The sequence below is a fragment of the Quercus robur genome, chromosome 11, assembly GCF_932294415.1.
Source record: "Quercus robur chromosome 11, dhQueRobu3.1, whole genome shotgun sequence".
Classification (NCBI taxonomy): Eukaryota; Viridiplantae; Streptophyta; class Magnoliopsida; order Fagales; family Fagaceae; genus Quercus; species Quercus robur.
The window spans coordinates 32,380,066-32,393,060 of NC_065544.1; the positions used below are offsets into that span (position 1 = coordinate 32,380,066).

At 37.8% G+C, this 12,995-nt stretch overlaps 2 protein-coding genes across 4 annotated transcripts; one reads left to right on the forward strand and one right to left on the reverse strand.

Annotated features, from left to right (window-relative positions):
• The first annotated feature begins 225 nt into the window (after positions 1 to 225).
• LOC126707195 (probable N-acetyltransferase HLS1) lies at positions 226 to 2,379 on the forward strand. The gene is made up of 3 exons (XM_050406791.1): positions 226 to 637; positions 806 to 1,005; positions 1,249 to 2,379. Exons 1-3 carry the CDS (start codon positions 461 to 463, stop codon positions 2,111 to 2,113), a joined length of 1,242 nt encoding a protein of 413 aa, XP_050262748.1. The 5' UTR covers positions 226 to 460; the 3' UTR covers positions 2,114 to 2,379.
• A 521-nt stretch (positions 2,380 to 2,900) lies between these two features.
• On the reverse strand, positions 2,901 to 9,894 carry LOC126706155 (BTB/POZ domain-containing protein NPY2-like). Of its 3 annotated transcripts, none has more exons than XM_050405465.1 (5): positions 9,759 to 9,894; positions 7,712 to 8,604; positions 5,887 to 5,992; positions 3,928 to 5,106; positions 2,901 to 3,711 (listed from the first exon to the last, which is right to left on the reverse strand). In XM_050405465.1, the coding sequence occupies exons 2-5, from the start codon at positions 7,771 to 7,773 to the stop codon at positions 3,139 to 3,141; spliced, it is 1,920 nt and encodes a 639-aa protein (XP_050261422.1). In that variant the 5' UTR covers positions 7,774 to 8,604; positions 9,759 to 9,894; the 3' UTR covers positions 2,901 to 3,138. The 3 variants fall into 3 exon arrangements, with proteins under 3 accessions (XP_050261422.1, XP_050261421.1, XP_050261423.1); XM_050405464.1 differs by lacking the exon at positions 9,759 to 9,894 and adding an exon at positions 9,238 to 9,570; XM_050405466.1 differs by lacking the exon at positions 9,759 to 9,894 and adding an exon at positions 9,238 to 9,569 and having other exon boundaries at positions 5,887 to 5,956.
• Between the last annotated feature and the right edge of the window lie 3,101 nt (positions 9,895 to 12,995).

The window sequence follows — 12,995 nt, forward strand, 5'->3', positions numbered from 1 at the left end:
CAACTAATAATAAAAGGATAGCTTTGCGCTTCATTACTTAAGAATATGCTTTTTTATACCATGACCATATCGTTCTGAGTAAATAAATTGGTTCAAATTATGTGTGTGTGTGTTTGTTTTGGAAAAATCAAATATGTGTGTTAAAGGTTATGAGCTAGAAATATGTATATTAAAGGTAGGCACAATTAATAAAACCCTTTCTTTCTCTCTCACCAATCATTAACATCCGTACCAAGAAATTATAACAGAGAAGAAGTGGAATCGATCAGCATTAATTTAGTAGCCGCAACGGTTCAATGTCTTTGGGAGTCCATGAGTACTCGCACACTAGCTATAAAATCGATCCTATTTGTTCACCTAGTATTCAGTACTAAACAAACTAAAAAAAAATCTGTTTTTATAATTCTAGTACTTCAATAGCTTTTGTTTCTTGTGAGTGATTTTTGTCTTTGGGTAGTGAATGGAGGAGAATAAAGTGATAGAAGTGAGAGAGTTCAACGCAAACAAGGACATTCCAAGTGTTGAAGACATAGAGAGAAGGTGTGAGGTTGGTCCAACAGGCCAAATGTCTCTCTTCACCAATCTTTTAGGTGACCCTATTTCCAGAATCCGCCACTCACCTTCTTTCCTCATGCTGGTATATATATATATATATATATATATATATATTGTATTGTACCCCTTGATTTTCTGTCCATTTCTACCATCTCTCCCATTACTTAATACTTTTTCCATTTTGTTTTCGCGATAGGTCTTTTTTTCTTCTTCTTCTATATCTATCTTCAAATAACTATATGATCATCAGGTAGCTGAGATGGTGGGTGATAATTCGGAGAAAGAGATTGTTGGAATGATTAGGGGTTGCATCAAAACCGTCACTTGTTCCAAAAAGCTCACCAGAAATGGCAGTAAGTGTAAGAACAACAATATAGACACTCCAAAACTCAGCCCCATTTGCACCAAACTCGCTTACGTTCTAGGTCTCCGAGTTTCTCCTTCTCACAGGTACTTCCATAATACCAAATTGCACTCACACTTTCCTTTGCTCTTTTATGCATAGATTTCTAGGAAAGAAATTAAAATATTTCCTTCACATGTTTGAAAAATAAATAAAAAAATAACAAAAAAATTAGTGTAACTAATTGGGCTTATTACCACTTTTTTCAATCTAGGTTTGATGTTTATTTATTATTTATAATTCTTTGCATTATATTATTAATTTTTTCGATATCTTTGTTCATGTCACAGGAGAAAAGGTATTGGGTTGAAGCTGGTTAAGGAAATGGAGCAGTGGTTCATAAAAAATGGAGTTGAGTACTCATACATAGCCACTGATAAAGATAACAAACCCTCCCTTAATCTTTTCACGCAAAAATGTGATTACACTAAGTTTCGAACCCCATCAATTTTGGTCCAACCTGTGTTTGCTCACCGAGTCAAGTTCCCTAGCCGAGTTACAATAATCAAACTCACCCCATCTGACTCAGAGAGGCTCTATCGCCACCGATTCTCCACCACCGAGTTCTTCCCCAGAGACATTGATAGGATTCTCGATAATAAACTCAATCTGGGTACTTACCTAGCTATCCCAAGAGGGTCGTTCTCGGCTGAGTCATGGCCGGGTTGGAACGAGTTCTTATGTGATCCGCCCGAGTCATGGGCAATTATGAGTGTTTGGAATTGTAAAGAGGTGTTTACGTTAGAAATAAAAGGCGCGTCACGTGCACGGCGCTTGGCAGCTAAGGCTACACGCGTGGTGGACAAGGCGTTACCGTGGTTGGAAGTGCCTTCGGTTCCTGATGTTTTTAGGCCATTTGGGTTGCTTTTTATGTATGGGTTAGGAGGTGAAGGTCCACGTGCAGGGAGTTTGATGAAGGCCTTGTGTGGCCACACGCATAACTTGGCAAAAGCTAATGGTTGTGGAGTGCTGGTGACTGAGGTGGCAAGTGGGGACCCGTTGAGGTTAGCAATACCACATTGGAAGAGGCTATCTTGCGCCGAAGATGTATGGTGCATCAAAAGACTTGCGGGGCATTATAGTGATGGGCCTGTTGGTGATTGGACCAAATCCCAACCTGGCCTTTCCATTTTTGTGGACCCTAGAGAGTTCTAAAATTTGAGTGACTCAATTAAAACTCACACTGCCCGTGTTCACTCTAAACCCAAGTTCACAAAATGCTTGAATATCAACTTATATTTGGATTTTGGAACATGACGAGTACTTGCTAAAAAATTATTTAAATATGCCACCAATTACAAAGGGACACTTTAGCATATCGTGAATTTGGGTGTGTTCCTCAAGTTACTTGAACTGTAACTTATATGTGACTTGTATGGGCTTTTTTTTGTCGTTGTAAAGTGTTTTTACCTTTCAATGTAGATTGATCCTTCCCTCTTTTCCTTTTTATGCATACAGGTTATTTTAAATTGGACCTGCATCTTTTCATCTGATCCACGTGATGTTTTCATTGGTTTGCAAACCTTCTTCAAAACTCATTTAGTGTTCTAAAGTTAGAATGTCATGAATGTATAGTATATGTCACCAAAGTGCTCATGTAGCTAAAAGAGATGAGTGCCCTTGACGTGTCATAGAAAAAAAAAAAAAAAAAAAAATCTTTAGTGCAATGTGTACGGTCCATTCTATATTCCCCCAATCAAAATCTAACAAATTATCATTTTCTTTTCTTCACAAAATTTAAATGGCAAAAGCAGAGACCCATTTGGTATCCCCTTTTGAAACCACACTTTTTCCAAATACAATTTTTTTTAATGTTATTTTTTCTAAGTACGGTCTCTTCCAAACAACCCATATTCAAAATGCTGAAAAAACATATGCTATTAAAGAGGATTTTTGTTCATGTAATAGCATGTATCCTATTAAGACTGATGGACAGACACAATGAATGGTAAGAGCTCTACCTCTTTGGGCATTTGTCTTATATACAATTACCCTTCTCTTTTTATTCAATCAAGTGACAAGATTCTCAGCAAAACAACTCTAAACTCTTAGTCCAAAAACTATATGCGCTTCATTTTTGCTAAATTAAAACAATAAGCACTACTAGTGGAGTTTCTAATGTCATTAAAGAAAGCAAAAAGGCCGAAAGAACCCTCCAACACTATTTATGTAGTTCGCAACTAAGACACAGAATGCCTCCTATTTCTGGAAGGGGTTGATTTAACTTCTTCAGGGTTGGCAGAACCAAGGCTGTCTGATGAATCTGAGCCACTATTCTCACCCTGCCCCCCTTTGCTAGACCAAAGCTTTGTAAAGATCTTCTTTGACTTGAGCAGCCCTTTCATTTTACTTATAGCAGCTTTGTCCACATTACTTTTACCATCTCCATTTCCATTTCTTTCACTACCTCCCACTCCATTAGCCAACCTTAAAGAAGCTAGCTCCCCTTTAAGGGCCTTGAGCTCCTCAGCTGTGGCCACTGCATCCCAGTCTTCTTCTGTGTTAGTTGTAGCTGACCTTGAGCTCCCGTGAGAGCCACTATTAAGTTCCTTAATGCCTTTGGGTAGGTCAGGGGTGCTGCAGCCTGATGATGCAGCTGCCCTAACCTGCTCAAAAAAGAGTACTTGCACAACTACACGCAATGGGAGTCTCTCGTTTTGCACAGCATGCATGCATGCATCAACTGAGAGCTTCTTGCAGTCCATCAGCTTGCATATCCTCTTCCTCTCACTCTTGCTGATCCCAGGGTGCTCCTGCATTAAGGCACAGTGAAGAATACAACTTTATTTAGTATTTTTGTAACAAAAACATCCAGGTTACACATCAATTCAACGTCGGTGAGAATTGAGCAGTGCTTTACTATATAACAAATTTCTAGTGTGAAACGCTAATACACTAAAATGCACAGCATGTTTTACAACATGAAATTTTCCACTTAATGTATGTTCACTGTTAAAATTTACGCTTACCTTTAGATACATGTCAATGGCGCGGTAAAGCCCATCATGAGCCGGCCGAGAGATATCAGACACCATCTCAGCAAGATCAACAAAATTTGACAAAGTTAGATTGGCATCCTTAGAAATTTCGGCAAGGTATCCATCAATCAGTTTTGCCACCATCAGCTTGGAAGCATCTGATAAAATCCCCGGCTTCCTTGTTTCCTGAAATTCATGGCTATCTTCTAATGATTCAATCTCAGCATTCTGATCTTGCATTAGGAACTCTTGAACTATTTTCTGCACTGTACTAACATCATACATTGTTGTTTCCTCTTCTGATGCTCGTATCAAAAGATCATTTACAGAAGCCTCCTCCAGTTGCTGTCCTATTCTCCTTATCAGCTCATCCTTAGCCATTTCTCCTGAATCCATCAAAATGGAGGCTTTCAACAACTTCAGGAGGAAGCTACAAGAGACACAGCCTTTCTCTGCAGGCAATAGCTGCACTATTGTATCCACTATTGACTCATGCTTTATCATGTCTCCAGACTGAATCATACCCTTGCTGAAACCTGGCAACCTTCTGTAAGCATACGCTTTTAAGGCTGCTCCAATCACATCATTAGAAACTATCCTTTTTGCTTTAATAATCATTAGAATGCGCTTATAAAGATCAATTTCAAGTTCACACAAATCCTCAACCCACCAGTCCTTAGGCACCAGACGGTTTCTAACGCCATTCCAGTTTGGATCATTCCCATTTTCCTCTGGGAGCTTCTTTCGGTTATAGGTATAGGACCAGTCAACCTTGGAAACATCAACACAGGCCTTGGTAGCTATAGAATCAATGCAATTGCTAACCACCTTCAAATCCTCAGATAATGGTAAGAGCGACTTTGTAGTCTGAAGAACAATGATTGAATCTTTCCAGCTGCGGAAAATGCTAGAAGTAAGAAAGACATCAATCTTGTAAATGAGGTTCCCTTTCTCAATGGCCTCATGCATTTCTAGGTACTCGGCTGCACATCGAGCTGCAACAACATTGTAAGCATTGAGGGTAACAGTCATGCCATAACAAAACTTCACACATATCTCAAAGGCTGCAGGACCACCAGGAATGTCAGAAATTTGAACTTCATCTGTGTTCTCTTCATTAGTGGTAACAACCAACTTCTGCAATCGGGAACTCTTTGACAGTAGAGGAAACTACACAACAGATAATTCGTAATTTGGAATCAGACAATAAACATTTTGCACAACATATTCACATGCATTATTATGAGTGCAATTGAACTGAGCTGAGCCATGTAATGTTTGCCCGTCTGCTCAGTTTTATCATTGAAGCTGTAAGTTAGAGACCAAAGTGGCCAAGTTCTAAAATTATAAGTTAAAGGTAGTCGCTAGTCCCACCAATGCCTCTTAACAAACTTTTTGATTCCGTGCCTTGATAACCATGTCTACAATTTGATTACTATAATAAAACGATCAGGCAGTTATCAACTAAGTGGATTCTAGTACTATTTTAATAATCTTTATCCAGTAATAAATTAGATATTAGTATTTCCATTAAACAAAATAGTTTATCACACTTAAAATTTAAGCCCTGCTCCACAAGCATGTGAGAACTCTGATGCTGGAATTAGTTTAGAGCCTTTTATGTATAAGCAACCAAGCATGTACCCTTTCCAGAGAAGGAAAGGGAAGTGGATCAAAAATTTAAAAATAGAAACAATTGTAGCAGATTCTTGTATAAGGATCAACCAGTGTAAATAGATTACTCATGTAGCATAAGTAGCTAGGGTCCCTTTATTAATCATAAAAATTCTACAAATCAAGGACGGTGATACAGGTGCAAGAGCAAGAAATTAAAAAATAATAATAATAATAAAAAAAAAAAAAAAAAAAAAAAAAAAAAAAACAAAACAACAACATTGAAAAAAATTATCTTCATTGCATATCCAATTACTCGGCCAAAGAATATTGTACCTTGTGAAGATAAAATTTTACATCCCCTACAATAAGAATGATGTCCGTTGCCAGCTCACTTGCCACATACCTGCACATGGTTATGCTCCTTGTAATGAACTGAGAACTATAAAGACAAAAAAAAAAAAAAAAAAAAACTTTAAACATGAACAAAGGTATTGTTCTAAAGGATGAAGATTATCTGAACTCATCAACAGACCTTCCACCACTATCTTTATATGTTACCAACATGGGAAAGTTCACTAATAAGCAAGGAATAACAACTCATTCAAACTTTTTTGCATTTCCATGTAAAAACTCTCAAGGTCTTGTTCTTGCCAACCATATCATTACTTTAACATCAACTATATAATCAAACATGTTAGTCCAGCAATGAATGGATAACTACTAGAAGAAATTCATCTATTTTAAATCTTGCATGAAAGTCAAATACCCTGCAATTTCAATTGAAGAAATTATACTAAACGGGGTACCTCTCATTTGACCAGCCAACTGGACAAGCATTAAACTAATACAAGGAATCCACTTCACCAGAGGAAACGTTCCAAAACAGACCCAATAGGGCCAATACTGAGATAGTGCAAGACTATAATCATAAAGTGATAGGAATTCAGAGTGAAACTTCAAATACTTTCCAAAAAGTGATATTGCTAGACTAATGTGGTTTCAAATGCACCAAGCTCAAGTTATCTGTATGAAAGTTAAATTAAAGTACCTAGTTTAACCTCATAGTTACCATCTGTGGTCTATTAAAAGAATATGAGTTTTGCAGTCACAAGGGTCACATTTTCCCCACAGCATTCCTGAGAAGGGAAAGACTTCAATCATACTATCTTAACTCAAGTTGGATAGCTGTTCCTAATATATGTATATGTGACACCAATTTGCTAATAATTATACCAAGGATCAGATCCATACTCCTCAACTTTGTTTGATTGATAAACCCAAAGTTCCAAATAAATAAATAAACATATATATATATATATATATATACATATCTGATGAATTACTCAAAAACTATTTATTCACTGGATTAATACAATAATATTTTAAGAAAATCCCATCACATTCAATTGTCAATAATGCCAACTGAGGAGGTACTGGAAAAATAATACAACTACAATACCTGCAGCAAACAATTCAAAATGTGAAATCAAGATCTTCCGAAGAAAATTCAGCACAACTATAAAAATTTAAAATTTTAAAAAGCAGTGAATTTTCTTATGTCCTAATGTAGTTAGAAGTTAGAAATAAGAAAATAGGGCACCATTCTTCAAACCTCAAATGCCAAAGTGAAACAAATCATCAAAATTCAACGTCAATATCAAAAGTACAGGAAATGAGTACAAATGTGGGCCATAAAATGGGCAAGCTCAAAAAGAACAGAAATAAACTAACAGGAACTTTCAAACCCAACAACATTTATTTTTAAATAAGCCCTAATTTCAATTAGGCAATGAATATGTTAGCAGTTCCTCCATTGGGAGCAGGAAATAAAACTCAAAACAACTATTTACCTGGGCAGGGTGTATCTACATAGTAATATGCATCTGTGAATATAACTCAAAATTTAAACTTTTCCATTAAACTGCTACAGTACGGTGAATATGTGCTCAGCTGCAAATCTCCTAAAGAATAATGGTAAATCTAATACAAAAGAGGTCATATAAAGAGAAATCTTAATGAAGAGAGAGACAATTGAAAGTGCCAAAATCATCCATAACCGGCTTTTGCAAGACAAACTGAAATGCATCAAACATAGAAGAGCAGCATCAGCAACCATGTTTTTCAAAGAATAGAAATAAAGCTCCAAATGATCTCTCACCTGACATTGTTCCCATCAGTTTGAAAGGAATCTGGCTTTGATCCAAGCTTCATAAACTTCATCTTTGAAAGCTAAAAAAAAAAAATCAGCTTGCTTCACCCCCAGCCCCCTTAAACCTTTAAAACTAACCTTCTTCGACACTCAACTTGTAGTCCTAAATGCCTAAATCAGATACCTCAGAGTCACCACCACACATCCTAATAAGTGAACAAAAATAACAACCCCCCCACCCCCCCAATCGAGAAAAAGTCCCAGAAATAGAAAGGAATAATCCCAGGGTGTGGGGACCAGATTTGTGAATGCAACCCAGCCCAAGTAAGTTTCCTGGTCTCCAAAGAAGGATCTCAAAGAGGGGTGAGGATATATGCTTGTGGGGGTATGAGTATGACTATGAGAGTGAAGAATCTTTGACAACAACCGAGGCAAAAGAAAGAAGTGAGTCTGAGTAAGAGAGAGAAAGAGATAAAGGGAAACACAAGATGGGGTTTGTACAATTTTTTAACAAAAGGTTCTCTTCAATGCCAAGAGAGCCAAATAAGAGGCTGTTTCCTTGGTCGGCGGCAAAGCCCACGGAGCCCGGGCGCACCCAGTTAGCCAAGGAGACATAACCAACAGACTATTAAGACTAAAATATTTCTCAAATCAGTAACACCCACAAGCACAAATCTGACTCCACCTCACTCTTTCTCTCTTTATATATATATATATATATATATATATATTTTCCCTTCACTTGCTGATCACTTTGTTACATTTGTTTTTACATTTTTTAAAGGATTCATACCACTAGACCCTTTTGTGACCTTTAAAGCTTCAAGTTCCAAACACAACAATATACAAATCAACTTTTGTGTATGAATTATTTAACCGTTGAAGTTTGAAAAACAAAAAACCTGCAACAGAAAACAGCATCTCGGTATCAGTTGAAGAAACCACCAAAACGGTAGACAACAAGCATCTCTCTTTATTTTTGCACAGAATGGGAATAAATATGTGAGAGAGAGTGAGAGATCAGAGAAAAAAATTAAAAATAAAAACAAAGTTGATTATTGTAATGAACAACTAAACATTAACTACCAGCAAAAAAATCACCAACAAAATTTAACTGAAAAATCTGAGGAATCTATCAGAATATATCACAGAAAATCTAGTAAAATATTGAAGCTGAAGATCATGTTTATGGTTTCAATAATGGTAAGAATCTAAAACCCCACAATGAAGAAAAATATGCCTACTATCAGGATGGAAACACAAAGACAAAGCCCCAAAAGCCACTCTCCGTGTAAACCCCAACAAAACCCAAGACCCATATATCAAATTCACAAAGCTGTATGTATAGAGTACTAACCAATTACATGCAATAATGCCTAATTAAGCTTAACTCATGCCAAGTTTGAGTCTTTTTCCTTTCTTTCTTTTTCTTTTTTTTTATTAGTTGGTATCAGCAAAAACCAATCAAAGAAAGTTAAGGGAGATTGGCCAGGAGAGAGAGAGAGAGTTGTAAAGAAAGGTTGCCCAAATCTTACACTAGCTAGAGTTCCAATCTTTTTGCGTCAAGGATCAGAAAGAGTTCAGTGGAACAGTGACACAACCTTTGAGGCCTATATGCATGAGAAGTAAACTACTTTAAAGTCTGGAGTGACTTTTTGAGGAGTAACCCCCACCACACAAGTAAAACCAAAAGCAAAAGGAACCAAATAAACCCATGAGAGCCTATCAGAAAATGAGCTGGTTCTCACAGTTTCTGCATACAAACCCCAAGTAGAAACCACAGACTCAGATTAAAAGTAAAAGCCAAGCTGTTACGAAATGTTTCATCAGTCCTATTCTTTTCTTTCTTTCTTGTTAGTGCCAACACTATCTACCACTTCCTTTTTTTTTTTTTGTGAAATCAACCACTTTCTTTTTGAGCACAATATATATATATATATATATATATATTTTTTTTTTTTTTTCCCTTTTTAAACTCACCCTACTCTCCTTTCTCAATAATTTTCCCTTGAAAGTAAGATGGCACTCGTTCAATTTTAAGAGCATTAACACTCACCATTTACACTTGCTCAGTCATGCACGCCAAACTGACACTCCAGCTTTCTTGTTGTTGTTGCCCCAATAACGCGGTCTCCTTCATTAAATGACCCCTTTCTTGCTTCCCAATCAACCCAGTACCTCTCTCTCTCTCTGCTGCTACGTCAACTTATTGGCAGTGACACCAGAAAACTTAAAAGAGGGTGATGATCAAACAGTACGAGTCAAAAAACTGTGGGCTTTACAAAGTTATCACCATGGTTTGAAACTCTAACCGGACCGTAAGGTCTAACGAGGGTAACCGTGAACCGTTTACTAAAGAGTTTTTTTAATTCCAAAAACCGGCTTAAGTAGAAACTTCAACCACTTTTTCTTCTTTGTCTCTCTCCCTCTTTCGTTGTTTCTGCTGTTTCTTCTTAATCTTCTTCTTCTTCTCTCTCTCGTTCTTTCTGCATTCTGTTGTTTCTTACTATTTTCTTCTCTCTCTCTCTCTCTCTCGTTTGCTCAATGTTCTAATGTGAGCTATAGACGTTAAGGTCCATTTGATAACCGTATTTAAACAACGTAAGGTTAAATACCACACAACATGTATTTCTATGCATATTTTCATAAAACTTAAAACAATGTTACTAAAAAAAACCCTAACATTTTCTTGAGCTTTGGATTAATTGTGAGCCGCATAACATTTTTATTTTTTTACGATGAAAACACCATTTTAGTCCCTACATTCTGAAGTTGTAGTCAATTTAATTTCTATATTTTGGTATCAGTCAATTTGGCCTCTATAATTGTAAATTTATAGTCAATTTTGTATCTGTCGTTAACTCACTAACGAAAAATGCTTACATGGCAAATGGTTTGTACATTTGGCATATTTAATAATGATGCCAAAAAATCATCAATGAGCCACACAGTCCTCGTATGCTCGAAATAGTGCCTGCACAACAAAAAAGAAGACCTAGTGTAAGTTTGGATCCACGTTTACTTTTGCGTTTTGCGTTTTGCTTTTTTTTTTTTTTTTTTTTTTTTTTCTACACGCGTTTCAGACTTTCAGGAGACAAGCGCAACAGTAGAGTACTGTTTAGTACTGTTTGGCCCTGATTTTTTTGACTTTTCTGTCCATCAGTGGGTCCGTGTACTGTTCATGGACCCACAAATTTCATTTTTTATCAATTTTTTCATTAAAAATGGGTCCCACAGCACTATTCACACATTTAAAAATTATTTTGCTACAGTGTTTTCAGTTTTCAGTTTTCAGTTTCAGCAAAATAAGTTCTATCCAAACACACCCCTAATAGAGAGCACCGGTGTGGTGCCGACCAAATACCTTCCGAAGGTCAAGTTAGAATATTTTCGCAACTCTAGAGTGCCAGAGCTAGAATCAATTATGCGTACCTGTTTTCTAAGGGTCTTTGGATTTTTATAGTAGCGTAGAACTGAATTTCCATAACTTACGTCACAAGTCTTTTCCTTATAGGGAAGATCTCCATTAATGAGCGTATAATTTAGAATCCTCCTCGTGTTAGAATTCCATTCATATTAAGACTTTATGGACTAGGGTCAATCGTGAGGCGCAAGCCATTTCACTTTAAGGTTTCTTGGAGACCACTTAATGATTAATTGAGTGCCACGTGGCCTTTATGTCCGTCCACCCTTTCGTTCGTTCACATAGGATCCGTCCACTATTAGCCCATTTGTCTAGCAATCCGTCCATCTAACCTGATCCGTCACCTCCAATTTTCTCCCTCTTCAGTTGCCCCCTCACCTCGTGGGTTCGTGCTCTCTAAGTGGAAGGACCCGCAGGGTGACGGTTTAATCTAGTCTTTTGAGGAACAACCCTAGCCTTAACAGGCTGGCCTAAGATCATTAATGATGAAGGACACGTGGCATTTACTGAATGGTCGCTCACTTGGATCGAAGCGCCCCTTCGTCTTCCGTGCCGTTCTCCCTATATAAACTGAGCTATCTTCCTCTCATTTCTTTACTTTCTATTGAAATCCATGATCAGAGCGCACCCGTCATCTTTGTCAAACAATCATACTATTCAGCTGTTGTGTTCGTCAACTTTGTCAAATGACCATACCGTTCAGCTGTTGTATCCGTCATCAACACCTTTTCATCGTTTGACTTCATCCTGGTGAGCACTCTTTTCCTTTACTTTAAATTTTATGCATTTTTATTTTTCTAGACTTTTACACTACCGTCATCCATTATAGACCTGTCAGTCTTAAGATTTATCATCACGTGTAGGTCATGTCTAGTGCGTCAAGTAACCAGTCGTTTGTCCGCGACGGAGCGGGCTACGTTGAAATGGACCTGTCAGGTCATAAAGACCCTGACAATCCAAGTGAAGAGAGGAGTTCGTCAGCTTCCTCTTTAAGGGATGAGGATTCGAAGATGGAAAGGTCAGAGGGTGACTCTAGTGACGGCCTAATTGGTGCCGAACCCCCAATCCAATCTGTCATAGGACCTGATAGGCTCAGTGAGTTCATCCTACTCCCCTTATGGACGGTCAATGATTTTGTTTCTAAAATCAAAGAATCACACTTCAAAACACTTAGGGATAAGTATCAAATACCTGTCCGTATACCCATGCGTCTACCTTACAAGTCAAAGAAATGTTATTACGAGGGTCTTGAGGACATAGGAATCTATGAGCAAATGCTAAAGGCAAGGCTCAGGTTTCCCTTAAGCACCCTTCACCGTCGTCTACTCCAATACCTTGGATTGTCTGTCAACCAAATCTCCCAAAATGCCTAGAGGATCTTCCTTAGTGTGAAGGGCCTATTCGGTGCCATGTCAGACGGGGCACGGAGGCTGATGGTGGAAGAGTTTTTTCACTGTTATCGTCCTGCTGAGGTCTCCTAGTCCAAGGGCATGTACAACTTCACGCCCAAGAGCCCATTGCTAAGGCTTATTTGTGAGAACCCTGACTCTAATAGGGATTGGAAGAGTTGTTACTTCTTTTTGGAAGGTGATGAGTGGATGTGTCACCCCGGTGACAATGAAGTCATGCCCGTTGACAAAACATTGGGCGTAATGCCACCGTCGGGTATGCGTCCGTCTACTGAGATTCATTTTTGTTTCAACTTTTCTTTAACATCTAATTGTCTGTCTCCTTATGCAGCTCGGGATCATCCTCCGGTTTCACTGGAACAGTTTAGCTTTTTGGAGAAGATTTTTAACAAAACCAGCTTGAAGAAAGGACATAGGCTAAATTGGTCAATTTGGATACCCTGCACTGGTATTGTGACGG